The 15,359-nt window shown below is 28.4% G+C and overlaps 1 protein-coding gene across 2 annotated transcripts in view; it reads left to right on the top strand.

Annotated features, from left to right (window-relative positions):
* Positions 1-11,339, top strand: part of LOC119688924 (villin-like protein quail) — a 34,416-nt gene extending 23,077 nt beyond the window's left edge. For both annotated transcript variants that reach the window (XM_038103603.1, XM_038103604.1), the window contains exons 2-8: positions 5,112-5,321; positions 5,396-5,598; positions 7,520-8,108; positions 8,179-8,502; positions 8,567-9,472; positions 9,532-9,729; positions 11,026-11,339. In XM_038103603.1, coding sequence (XP_037959531.1) covers positions 5,112-5,321; positions 5,396-5,598; positions 7,520-8,108; positions 8,179-8,502; positions 8,567-9,472; positions 9,532-9,729; positions 11,026-11,139 — 2,544 coding nt within the window. In that variant the 3' untranslated portion in view covers positions 11,140-11,339. The remainder of the gene's footprint in view (positions 1-5,111; positions 5,322-5,395; positions 5,599-7,519; positions 8,109-8,178; positions 8,503-8,566; positions 9,473-9,531; positions 9,730-11,025) is intronic.
* The last annotated feature ends 4,020 nt before the right edge of the window (positions 11,340-15,359 follow it).

Consider the following 15,359-nt stretch of genomic DNA (forward strand, 5'->3'; position numbering starts at 1 on the left):
AATATTTTTCTAAAGCTAAAGCTTCATACATTCAAAGTAATCACATATATAGACTCTAAAGTTTTTCTAATATAAACAAAAAATCCATGAAAAGTGGTAAATTTTGCAGTTCGATTAATTGAACGTTGGGCGAATATGAGTTAATTTAAATGGAAACAAATCAATATCACTTTACGAGCAACCCAATGTTTGGGAATAATCTTTGGAAATTTGTCCACCTTGTCATGTATCTAATATTATATTATTCAAAGTCACACTTTACACTAAGCTTATACTTATAAATTTTAAAATGGGAAAAAATATAGGTACGATTCTTAAAATATGATTCTTGTAATTGTATCCATTTAAATAGTAATAGTTTCACTGCAACCAAATTATCACAATTTACTCTTAACCTTCATAATCTGACTACATCGCAGAATAATTTCTAACCCAGTTTTTTTGGCACATATATTTCTGCATAATCTCTGCATTGAGAAAAGTTTTCCACTTTGAATTTTAATTGCACTATTTGTGACATAAATATTTTCAAGTAATATCGTTTGGTTCGCATGCAACACAACACGCTGATCCATTTAAATGAAGTTATTCAAAGAGTCCAACACGTTGACTGGCTGCTTGGCGAATATACATATATCCACATCATCCATCGTATGCAGCAGATACCAGATACGCAGCACATGAGTTTGTATTATTCGATATTACTGCTGAGATGTTAATAGAAAAGTAAATAAAAGCAGAATAATCTTAATGTGCCGCTTCACCTCGCACTTTGCACCTCCCACTTTGCAAACATTGCCATGGAGCGGCAATGTTGCTGCCGAATGCCCGCTGAATGCCAGATATGCAAGTAATCTGCGTTACGTGCTCGCAACGGGTTAAAACCACAAACAAAATAATTCATTTGTTGCATTTAATGCTTTTGAGGGGCCCAATCGCTTGTTGCATGAGCCATTATGATTTCTTGCGGTTGATTTAATGACTGAATACAATTTACGGTTATTGTGTTTGATTCGTTCTTCCTTTCTTTCTAAACATTTATGGATGTTGCATGCAACACACATTGCTCTCCACATTGCAGCGCTCCACACTGTAAACTGCACTTCCAGAAAAACCCAAAGCCGCTACAGAAAAGCAGTAGCAGCAATGGCTCTAGCGGTGTAAATTCTTTTACTTGTGGCTTTGTATCTTTCTTCATGTCCGTACTCAAACCTCAATTACCCGCTTTTTATGTTTCTATTATTGCCATTATCTGCCTCTTTTCGCTTTTTGTCTTTATTTATTATGTCTCACTTGTTTGACAATTTAAAAATTTAAAAAACTTCTGTAGCAAACGATAGTGAAAACTAGGTCTAATTGACTCACAACTTTTTTTGCATACCGAAATGGGTAATGTGACTTCGATTGCAGTTGCTATCCTGAGAAAGTAGTAGAAAATTGGTCTGTTGGTCTTAATTTTCGTGTGTAGGTAAATATCCAGTTAACTTCACTTTTTATAAACCTTGTGTACCACAGTCTATCGGTTGTATTCTCTGCATCACAAACGACAAGTTATGCTGCATGATTCTTGACTTGAATATTAACTTGTTTCATGTCAATGAAAATGTTAGTCGATAACTGCTGGATATATTATAGAATTCCATTTGTATTAAATATTTGCTTTCCTTTTTATTTATAACATATTAAGATGCATATAAATTATCTTATCCTTTAAAAGATATTAGTTAGAATGACTTCTGAAATTCAAAAAAAAAAGGAATATTATTAACAGCTGTTTTTGTCATTGAAAATATAGCACAATTCCAATTTCTCTTTCGACAACAGATTTTACTTATGGTCGAATAGTAAGTCTGTTCCACCAGCTACTCATAGTAAAACTCGAGTAAAACACAAGTAAAGTACAAATTGAGAGCGTAACACAAATAAAGTGTCAAATTACACTCTTTACACAGATTTTAATGGAATAGCTTTGTGTAAAGTCTGGTGAGAAGACCAATGCATAAGCTGAGTCACATATCAACACAAATTTTACTTAAAATAAAATATACGAGTAAAGTCTTTGTAGCATTTTCAAATTTCGACAGGGATGTTACGCGCTCCTAGACGCCATCATTTACTCGAAAATTTATTGGTGAAACGCACTCAAATGCAATGTTACTCAAAGTTACTACGAGTAGCTCGTGAAACAGATCTAATATTTCTAATTGTTCCAAAACAAACTATAAAATGTATTAAAACTGCTGGAGTTCGTTGAGGAACAAGATAAGCAAATATATGTTGGGTATGATTAATTCAACTATAAATTGTGAATGAGATAGATTTATCCCTTACTATGATATTTAAAACTATCTGCGATTTTTTGTCATTAGACATAACATGACAGTTACAAATCCTTTAAAAAGGGCAGACTACTTATGTAGTAAGAGCAGACTTACTAGAGACAAATTTTGTGAGTAAACCCTCATAATTAAAGACTGATGACTCTCCACAATCGACTACAAAACTTGACATGACGGGAAACATGGTTATGCTGAGTGTTTGATAAGATTAAAAAATATTGGTCTATTACTAGCTACTCCAGCCTTGTACAATGGTTAATTGGGTCCTCTATAGCTCATACCTCGAGGGCTTAAACGAAACAATGAAGGTAAGGCAACTATAATAACAAACAAAAAAGCAGTGGTATTACATCATTAAAATGCCAGGCCACTCATATAACTATTAAATAATGGATCTAGTTGACAAATAGTAATCAATAAAATGTTTTAATCGTTTGTTAATAAGTGCTAAACTTTTTCCCTATCCTTATAAAATAGTAAATTACTTAATTTTTACAAGATAATCTTCAATCATTTACATCAGGACTGTCCAGATCAGAGAAGATCGCAGGCCAATACAAATCACTGAATAGGTTAGAGAGTAGTAGAAATAAATAAATACATTCATTTATTGCCATACGAAAAATATTTTATTTTTAATATAATGACTTGCCTAATTGTGGTAGATTAGAAACAATTGGCGGATCGCTTATATATTATTCGCGGGCTGCATAACGCCCGCGAGCCGTGCTTTGGACAATCCTGATTTACATCATTGAAATATAACAATTTTCTTTTTACTGCATTCTTGAATATTTTATGTGTTTATTTTAATATAAAACACTTTATAAAATAATGTCAGATTCAAATCATAGTTCCTGTAAGAGAAATCGTTAAAGATTTCTTGTTATTAAAATTTCCAGTTTATTTAAGTATTTAAAGTGCTTCTCCATAAATAATGGCTAGAGATATATATGTACACTAGAATTATTGTTATTGTTTATCGTATATCTTTACAACTTTAATATAAGATTCTTTGTAATTGATTTTTTTTAATAATTAAAATACAGATATATATTTACAAAAACGAACTTCAACTAACATTCATTATAAAAACATAAATCTTTAGTAACAGCGTGCTAGTTCTATAATTATTATCAGTTCATCTTTACAAACTCTAAAGTTACAAAGTTGAATCCCCCAAGCGTTGCAAATGAAAACAACTTCATGGTTGGTATGAAGCAATTAAATTCGCTATTGCTAAATATCACAGTTTCATGCTCCCTTCCCTAAAAATCGGAGTTGACATTAGCATTGCATTTATTCTGAAATTTATAATGTTATAAAATGTTATAAAAAATATATTAAATTTTTTGCAATTTGATATTTTCTGGTACTTTAACAATCATTTTATATGCACACTACATCACAATTTAATTTACACAAAAAATATAACGATTATAATATTTAATTAATCATGATTAAGAGCAATATATACATATATGTATGTAGTATGTGGAAAAAAGTATTTCTACAGCAAGAAAGACATCGGGAGAAGAGTAAAACAAGAAAATAATTTATCACCCGTTCTTTTTAACCTCTGTCTTCACTCTGCGATAAAGGGCTTCATAACTCCTGAAACACAGTTAATAATGGTCTATACAAACGATTTCACCCTTGTTGCACACAACAGCGTTAACTTGATGAATTTTTTACCCACTTGAAAATTATAATGAGAACTTAATGAGCATAGTCCAAAATATATATATGTTCATGGTATTATCTAAAAACACCAGCAAAAGAAGTCATCACAAATTTGAAAGTTCCAGTTCAAAGCAATCAATAACAGCAAAATAAGTGATGATATTTACAAAAAATAAATAAAATCGAAGAGAATATATCTAGGGTCGCTTGTTGGTGATGAAGAAGGCATGTTTTCTCCAACTTTAAGTTTTTAAACCCGGCGTTCTGTCAATAATATGCAAGTTAAATATATGTAAAATACTTACTTACAAGATCAATGTCCACTTATTTTATTTATTATTAACGCAAAGTCATGAAAAAGTTTAAAGCCTAAACAGAAATTTAACGCATAGATTACCTAACATAAAGCCTACCTACCTAACTACCTAATATAGGGAGTAGCATTGATTGGTGAAGTTAACCAAAGTTTAAGACATTGTTAAATTCTTCAAAGCTAAGAGCTTAACATGGATTGGCAATATATTAGGAATGGAATGCAACCGTACAGAGAACACACAGTTTAATGATTAATGAATAACATTGACTCAGGACTATAAATCAGGAGCTATTCAGTTACAATCAGAAGGAGTAGAGCGAAGAGCTAAGAAGTATGACTTGAACTAGAGGGCAACCCAAAAATAAAAAACACGGGTTGTAGAGCTAAGAAACTATTATAATTATATAGAATAAAATACATATATTATAGTTTCAAAAAGTGACTTAATCAAATCTATAAATAACTCACATAGTACGTTCTACTGAGGCTTATCTGTTTCATTAATCCATATTATAATATTGAGTTAGAAATGATTGGATGTATCTAACCTTACACCACCAATACATAAAAACCAACACAATATATAATACTTATATAGAAAAATACTTTTTTTTTCTCTTACAACCTCAACAATTGTTAAACAGTTTACTATTTCTATTAAATAATATTATAAATAAATATTTATGATGTGTATAAATACTTCATATTCTGCTTTAAATACAATGCTTTATAATAAATTTAATCATCAATTAATTTTATATATTTACTTACAGGAGCTTGTCTCAGATTCGATCTCAGAATCAAAAGTTGATGCTTCATTTCGTAGAGTATCTAAGCATCTTCAATGTTTCCAGATTTGGAAAATAGCAGAAGACAGTCTCGAAATACTACCTACTACAGAGTATGGCAACTTCTATGATAATTACGGATACATCATATACAATGCTGCTCAACCTGGTGTATTTCCCAATGAAGATACAATTGTAAAATAATTTTCATATAACATAAAGTTATGTACAAGTGTAATTAAAAAATTATTATAAAAATATCTTTATAGCCACGAGAAGTTCGGCAAGGAGTTATTTTGAACCGTTTTCTGCATTTCTGGTTTGGTACAAAGGCATCAGATCAAACTCGTGCTAATCTCACTCATAAGATTAATGAACTTGACAAATACTTTGGTCACACATGTACCATCTATCGAGATTGTCAAGAATCGGAAAGTGCACGCTTTATGTCATATTTTCGTAAAGGTCTAACGTGAGTACATTCTAAATCAATGTTACTTATTGTTGTTAATGTATTATTATTAAATACATATCGTAAAATTGTGTATTATGGATTATTATATGCAATCGAAAATCCGATTGCAAACAAAAATATTTATGATTTAAGAACACTCCTCTTAACAGACAAAAATTATTTATCATTTTTGGAACAACCCAATCTATTTTAGCTGGACATTCCTCTTTAACGAAAAGAGGTTTGTTAACAATTAAGTGTCCCCTTAAGAGAGTTTTTATTATTATTTTTATTATATTATTATATTTATATTATATTATATTATATTATATTATATTATATTATATTATATTATATTATATTATATATATTAATATTATATTAATTATATTATATTATATTAATTATATTATATTATATTATATTAATTATATTATAACTTATATAATTATATTATATTATATTATGATTATATTATTATATTATATTATATTATATTATATTAATTATATTATCTATATTATATTATTTTACACACTACATTATTTAATATATATTATATTATATTTATATTATATTATATTTATTATATTATTATTATATTTATAATAAAATGTAGTATTATTATTTATAATATAATATATTATATTATTTTATATATTATACATTACATTTCATTATTTTATGTATTACATTATATTATGATATATATTTTATTACTTTATATATATTATTTTATATATTATATTACTTTATAAATATTGTTTTATGTATGACATCGTATTATTATTATATTATAACACTTTTTATATTATACTACTTTTTTTATATGGTATAATATAATATACCATACCATATAATATATATTATTTTATATTATATTATAAGATTTTATTATATTATATTATATTATATATTATATTGTATATTATATTGTAAATTATATTATATTGTATATTATATTATATTCTATATTATATTATAATATATATTATATTATAATATATATTATATTATATTATATTATATATTATATTATATTATATTATATTGTATATTATATTATATTCTATATTATATTATAATATATATATTAATTATATTATTTTACACACTACATTATTTAATATATATTATATTATATTTATATTATATTATATTTATTATATTATTATTATATTTATAATAAAATGTAGTATTATTATTTATAATATAATATATTATATTATTTTATATATTATACATTACATTTCATTATTTTATGTATTACATTATATTATGATATATATTTTATTACTTTATATATATTATTTTATATATTATATTACTTTATAAATATTGTTTTATGTATGACATCGTATTATTATTATATTATAACACTTTTTATATTATACTACTTTTTTTATATGGTATAATATAATATACCATACCATATAATATATATTATTTTATATTATATTATAAGATTTTATTATATTATATTATATTATATATTATATTGTATATTATATTGTAAATTATATTATATTGTATATTATATTATATTCTATATTATATTATAATATATATTATATTATAATATATATTATATTATATTATATTATATTATATATTATATTATATTATATTATATTGTATATTTATTATATTATATTATATTATATTATATTATATTATATTATATTATATTATATTATATTATATTATATTATATTAAATATATTATATTATATTACATAATTTATTATGTTAATTATAATTATATTTAGTTATGCAATGGCTATATAAGTACATACATTTTCATATAAAAAATAAATATGATAATTAATGAAATTTACTTATATTTAAAATTTAATTTATTTTAATTTACATATAAATTTAGTTTAAAATTTTATTATTATTATATTATACGATATATAATTACAAAACATATTTTTAGTATTCGTTCGAGTGAGATTGCAGGAACGAGTGCATCCCAACATTTGTTTCGCGTCGAGGGACGTAGGTGGTTGCGTTGCACTCAAATGCCTGATATCAACTGGGAACACTTCGCTTCTGATTATTGTATGGTGCTAGTAACTGAAAATTGTGTCTATGTATGGCTTGGCCGTTTCAGTAGTACTGTTGAGCGACGTAACAGCTTAAATTGGGCATCAAAGCTTGCAAAACCGGAAACTGAAGTGATTGTATTGGAAGATGGTTACGAGCAAGCATTGCCAGAAAATCACAAACAACAATGGAACTCTATTTTACCACTTCATGATCGTTTTGTTTCTCAAGGAACTGCCGCTGATAGTGAAAAGCATTTATTAAAGAAAATTAAGATATTCAAATGTTGTTACAAAAAGTCGCGTTTGCACTTGGATGAAGTTAACTCCATCGAACCCAATAAAAAAGATTTGGAGGATATTGAATCATCATATATTTTGGATGCTGGCGGACGCGGCGTATGGCTTTGGGTTGGCCGCAATGCTTTACAAAATACCCAAATTAATTGTATACGTATTGCGCGTTCTTATGCTAATAAGGTAAACATAATAATATTGTATATCTTTAAATATAATTATTTTTCAAACTGATAAAACTACTTATATACAGAAAAACTATCCATATGGCACACAAGTTGTACGCGTCGTTGATGGCTATGAGCCAAGTGAGTTTATTCGGCTTTTTCCGAATGCTCAAACTGAATGGAATAGTTCAAATATCACACGCAGACCACTATCAGCAGGATATGGTAGAGTGGAAAATAATATCCTTGTTCAACGTCCAAAGATGGCGGCAGATATGCAACTGATAGATGATGGTTGTGGTGCCCGCAAGATTTATCGTGTATATGAAAAATTAATTCAGGAGCAACCTGACAACGCTTTGCCAATGTTTTGCTCTAAAAATTGTTATGTTATTTGTTACTCAGTTCGGGTATTGACTATAACTAATTATTAATTATCACATTTTTTAATAAAAAACGTTTTTATATTTATAGCTTAATGCATCTAATCCTACGGATGCACAAAATGTTGGTGTTAAACATGTTGTTTATAACTGGATAGGTTCAGAAGCATCACATAATGTAAAAAAAATGGCTGAGAAATATGCTAAGAAGTGCTTTGAGGAATCATCTAGTAAATGCATATTGGTGCAAATACATGAGTTTTGTGAAACTCCTCACTTCTTACAAATGTTTGGTGGAAAATTTATAATAATAGCCAATGAACGCCAAATTAACTACACCGCAGACGGTTTGGATTTGGGTAATATTCTATTTGTGTTTAAATGCTATGGAAATGCTACCTACAATACCAGAACAATGGAAACTTTTCCAATGACATCACTTACCCCAACCCATTGTTATGTTGTGAAATCGGATCAAATATATGTTTGGTGTGGCACTCATACTACTGGGGACGAACGAGAAATGGCCAAGAATATTGGTGCTATGTTCGGTCAATATAGCCTAGTTATACAGGGTCGTGAACCACCGAATTTCTGGAAACTAAATGAGCATTTGACATCACCAATATCCTCCGATGTTTCTTTTGCATACAAAAATACAAATGATAATATGGTGCGGAGTGTCATGGTTCCACAATTACTAACAATATGGTCACAACGCAATCAAATACGAACCTTTGAAATAATTGGATATGACCAGAGCGACCTTATACCTGAGTGCACATATATACTTGATACAGGTTCGGTTTGCTTTATTTGGTTAGGAGAACACGCAAGCAACTGTAAAAAACAAACCGAATTACATTTTGTATCCTATTATATAAAACACATACATATACCGCGTAAACCTTCCACAGCAATTATTGTAGTCAAGCAAAACTCAGAACCAAATATATTTACTGGTCACTTTGAGAACTGGAATATTGATCATTGGAAAGTAAGCATTAAATGATTAACACATTAATGTCATGCTATATTCACTAATTTACTTTTCAGGACTATGTAAGCTATGAAAATTTGCGTAACACATTTAATATTAATGTGGTTAAAACTCAAAATGGCTCTTCCTCCGAGTCTATACCATCTTTTTATGAAGCTCATAGGGAATTTGATCAACATGCTAAGTTTCCATTGAAGGTGTTACAACAAGAGGTCTCGGCTTTGCCAGATGTTGTTAGCCCATTAAAGCGTGAAGTAAGATTTCATATTACCATATGTTAATTTAACTTTTTTGAATGTCAATTATGAGAAACTTTATTTATACTGCTTAAACTTAAAGTAAACTATTTAGAGATATACAAAACAAAGTATCAAAAATCCGGGACCTGTAGTACACAAAGTTCATAACGTATTTAAACATTAGTTTATATACTAATTTTTAGTTCATGGAATATCATTTAATATAATACCTAATATGTCTTTGCACTTAAATGGGTTCAATTATTCAAAACTGATGTTTTTTTTTTGAAAAATTTACAGACTTTTCTTGGTTCATTTTTCTTATATTTATCTTTATCAATATCTTATTTTATTTTGAATAGTTCAATTTAAAAAATATTCATTTTATAATAAACCCTTGTCTTGTAATATTATTGTTATAACCCATGGAGATCAAAAATAGACACAAAATTGAATTATAAAACGAGGACATAGTACATAGGTTGAAATAGGTGTGGGTAAAGGTAAGAGAGAAAAAAGATTGCGCGGGATAAGGCAGCGATTAGAATATGGATGTGTGCTAATTGAAATTAACCTGAATAGAGAAGAACGAACGTGGCCACATTACAAAGCCGAAACCATAGATCAATAGGACGCAAATGAGCATTGTGGACAGATAGGTGTCGTCATGATGAGTTGGAGCTGTAGTTGGAGCACACGTTGAGAATTAAAGTGTATATGCGAGACAAGTATCTATTTAGCATGTGCCTATATGCTGACTTCAATTGAGCTACAATAGTTTTCTTGTAATCGTTCTTTAAAGCGAGCTACCTGAAAAGAAAGATTAGCCCAATAACTATATTCTAACAAATAAGTTATTTTTCATATTGTCAAATGCTTGAGCTACATTCATATTCCTGAATGTAGCCATAAAATATTGTTTGTTTTCTCTAAACGACAACTTTCATTTCACTAGCAATTCTGTACCTGCTCTTTTGCGCCCAGTTATTTCCTAAAACCAAATTAAAGATTTGGTATTTTTAATTTTTTTTTTTTCTGGTTAAATAAGATTCCATCTTCTATAGAAACATATATTTAAATTATTTACATAAGGTTTAAGCAGTATAAAAATAAAATCGAAAACAGTGAATTGAAAATATTCTCAATATCAATAAAAATATTTAATAGAAAAAAATTAAGAAGAATAAAATGAACATCTTAAACTTAAATTACTTTTGGTTATGTTATTTAAAGTGTATTATTTTATAAGCACTATTTGATTAATATTTGAAGCTTTACTATCAATTACTATAACTGTTAATTATTTTTCAGGAACATCTTACCCATGATGACTTTGTTCGTACATTCAATATGACATTCCCGGAATACGATCAATTGCCAACTTGGAAGAAGCAAGAACTTAAGAAAAAACACAAATTATTCTAAAAAACATACCATACGTTCACCAGAAGAAAAGATAACAGCATTAGAAACTTGCGTATTTTCATAATGATTTAATCATTTGAACACATCCAGCTAAACATACTACCACCATTCAAATTCTTATATTCCCTAAACATTTTATTTTTTGTTTTAAATTTCTATTTTCTATTTTACAATATTTTTAATTTATATAAAAAAAATTATTACTTGGAGACTATAATTCGGAGAAATGAAATTCAATTGAAATATTTGTGAATTTTAAAAGTAAAAAGTAAAAATATAATTACGTTGCAAAACGTAAAAAAAATGCACATGAAAAATCCGTTGTTTTCTTTTCATTTAAATAAGTAGATAAGTAGTGAAAGAGATATATCTTCTGTTGAAAATAACCTGAAATAGTTAATTATTGAGAAAGAACTCACTACACTCAGTGCACGAGACTAATGAACGATCGCACTGAACTCACAGTGTCCAATGAGAATAGCTGTGTCAACCGAAACCGAACAAAAATATCTAAATCCATAGAAATAACTTACGCAAAGAATTATATGTAAACCGGGGATATCCAGAAATTATTTGGTGGAAATCAGAATTAAAAATAAACAAAGATGTTTATTTCTATAGCTGGTTCCAAGAACGGCCGGGTCTACGTCCCGGAGCCACTCGTCAAAGACGACCAAATGCCGTTCGACCACCCCCAAAGGGACTTCACAAGCAGGTCCCGGCGGGTTACAACAACAACAATAACATTTCTATAGCAACGGAACATGAACTAATTGAAGCTTATTGAAGCCATATCACATCAGAACAAATAGCTTATGTCATTGGGATTGAATGGTTTTAATACAGTTACGGTTGCAAAGTCTACATTCTGCAGTCACTTGTTAATTTGGACATCTAAGTACCAGCGCGGGCTACAACATCTAATTGAAGCCTCATCACATTAAAACAAATTGCTTATGTCGTGGGGATTGCAGTCCATATGTACTACCAGTCCATATGTACTTTCAGTCCATATGTACTACCAGTCCATATGTACTACCAGTCCATATGTACTACCAGTCCATATGTACTACCAGTCCATATGTACTACCAGTCCATATGTACTACCAGTCCATATGTACTACCAGTCCATATGTAGTTGCACAACAATAAGTAGATCGTTGTTAAAGATAACTGAAAATGGCGCTTTTAAAATTTAGGGTCCAGTGCTCAGAACCTCCATAATTTTATATGCCAGCAATTGACCCAATTCTCCAGAAATGTTTCGTAGTCTGGTTACTACTTCTTGATTTTTCTTTTATGAACACAATCAGCTGGAAACTTATATACTGTAACTATAACCGGAAAAATTGATATATTATATATATATAATATATATATATATATAGCATATTATATAATATGTATTATCTAATATAATGTGTATAATATATTATAATATATATTATATAATGTATAACACCAAATATACCAGCCATATTTAATGGACAGACAAGTAAAGTTAGTTTTTGATAATGAACTTTCTTGAAAATAGAATGTAGTGTCATGACTTAAAATAGTCATTAAACCCTTGTTAGCTTCCTAGCTAAAAACTTCAATTGAAATAATAGTTCAGCCGTTCATAAATATTCAGCCATAAGGAAATATCAGGCTCGAGCCAATACATTTACCAAAATAACCATGTGCAACTTGTTTTTCCTAATAAGGACAATACCAATTGCTATATGCATTTTTTTTTCAGTTATTGTTTATATGTGTTTTTCCAACTAAGAAGTAAGTCCTATATATTTTCCTTTTGTGTTACTTCTAATGGCCGGAGTTAAACTCAACTCTGGTTCATGGTACGTAGCTCCCTATTCCAGGCTTTATTTCATACGCGGTTTTCATCAATCAATCAGGTCAGATATTGAAAATGTAAAATGTTATATTTTGAATATATTGTAACCTAATGTAATTAGTTATTGTTAATAAAACATCTCATCTATTTTAATTTAAGCAGTACATGTATAAATAACATTATAGAAGAGCCACACGCCCATCCAGATAGAGCACGCATCGTTACTGCTTTAGACTCTTCTTCAGATTGAAAAAGATGTTTACTTTTTGTTTTTTGGCATTAAAATTCAAGAATTTTTTGGAGTAATTCTTTGATTTTTTGTTGGATCTATTTTTAAGTTTCATATTATATGCCTTTTTTATTGAAGCCAAAGAAGTGAGTTGGACCGATGAATGGCTTTTGGAAATGCATTGCAGCTTTCACTTGTATTGTATTATATATAGAGAACTAGTGTGAAAAAATATAATGCATTACAATAACAATAATATGATGATTTTTCTAACAACCCAATTAAAATTTTTGTTATTAATGTATTTAAATATTTCGACAGCAAAATCACACCTGGCAGACGCAAGTAACATAATTTTAAAAGTCAATTATAATTTGGTCAGCCTCGCCGATGTGTGAAGAAGAGACTCCATAAGATGTGTAAATGAAAATTAAATTTTTGGCAGCAGACTATACTACAGTGAAACACTCCAGGGTTTGAAAATGTGTGTCGTTTGCTCTTGAAAAAGATATTTGGTTGCACGAATGTTGCGGGACCTTCACCGAATCAGAGACCAATTTTTAAAGATTCGACGAATCAAGCGACGAATAAAAGTGTAGAAATATCAAAAATGTTGAAATGTTTGCATTATAATTAAAGGAGAATATATTGCTGAAAACAATGAGTTTTGATCCAAAATATGTTTTTATATCTCAAGCCAAAACTTTTACCGCAATCTGTGATTGCGTTATAAAATTATTATATATTTGATTACAATGAAAACACAGAAGACTTACATAAATGTAATATTTTTATTATTATTATAATCTTCAACAATTATCATATTTATATGATATTATATTTAATTTGTAAAATGTGGATATCACTCCCGTCTACGTGTCTACGTGTCAACGGTCTCCACTTCTTCAGAGTCGGGCTCATCACTGGAACCTAAAATATTTTTACACAATACAATAAACAATGATTTGAGAATACGAAGGATTTAGTTATCACATTCGATGACATACTTGGAAACAGCAGGTCCCAAATGAAACCAAAGATGCCTTGTAATAAATCGAAAAACATTTTAAAACCCACAAAAAAAAATTAAATATTTTTACTTGACTTGATTTGGCAAAAAAAAATGAAAGTGAAATGGACTGAACAGCAATAGATTAACTAAATGAATATCATTTCAGAGTCAGTCAAAATAAATACTTTCGGTAAAAATAAATATTATGAATTAAAAAAAATGAAAATTAATGAGCCATAAAATATATATTTCACTCTTACTGACAAAATACACTTAATGACTATTTCTATGATTTTTGGAACAAGCTGACTTGTTGTTACTATGTCGGCATATAACGAAAATAACAGATTATTTATATACCATAATTAATAACAATTTTTACATAGTTTATTAGTACAGAGGTTATTTACATAGGTGATAAATTTAGGTTGAAGAATTCATAGTTGCAAAATAGTCACTTTCCGTAGTTGGTAGATGCATATTTACCCAGTGCTCTCATCTAGGATGGTCTTGTGCATGAGATACTTTCACATTTTTCTTGGATATTGTATACGATAGATATTGGTACTACGATTCTTCCGAATCAACTTCGCTGTCATTGCTATTCAAACCACCTAGGAAAAATATTGAAAGAGAAAAATTTAGCGACAAACATTTGAGTTTTTTGAAATTTCTTTCACATATACATTTCAGACTTACCAAATGGTAGAAGACCCCAAATCATATCGAATATAGTTTGCAGCAAATCGAAGAACATTTTTTATCTTCTTTAGTTTTTTTTTTTAAATTTTTGTTCGTGTTCTGGAAAACAACTAAATTAGCTTTTAATACAATAATTAAGCGCCTAAAGTGGCTTTGTTGACTTTTTGTTAACAACTGAAATAAATTATTTTTTATTAGTAATTATAAATATGAACACAACATTAACTTGACATACATACGAATTGTTAATTAAACACACTATTTCAATTTATAGGATATATACTCGTATATGCAATGGTTCATTAGTTTTTGTGCAATTTTATTATATTATATTATATGATATTATAATATATATTGAATCAATATTCGGTATTTTACTCTTCATCATCGCTTTCGTAATCCTCATCTTCGTTTTCTTTTCCTGTAATAAGTAAGTTGAT

This window comes from Teleopsis dalmanni, chromosome X, assembly GCF_002237135.1.
Source record: "Teleopsis dalmanni isolate 2A chromosome X, ASM223713v2, whole genome shotgun sequence".
In the NCBI taxonomy this organism is placed as follows: Eukaryota; Metazoa; Arthropoda; class Insecta; order Diptera; family Diopsidae; genus Teleopsis; species Teleopsis dalmanni.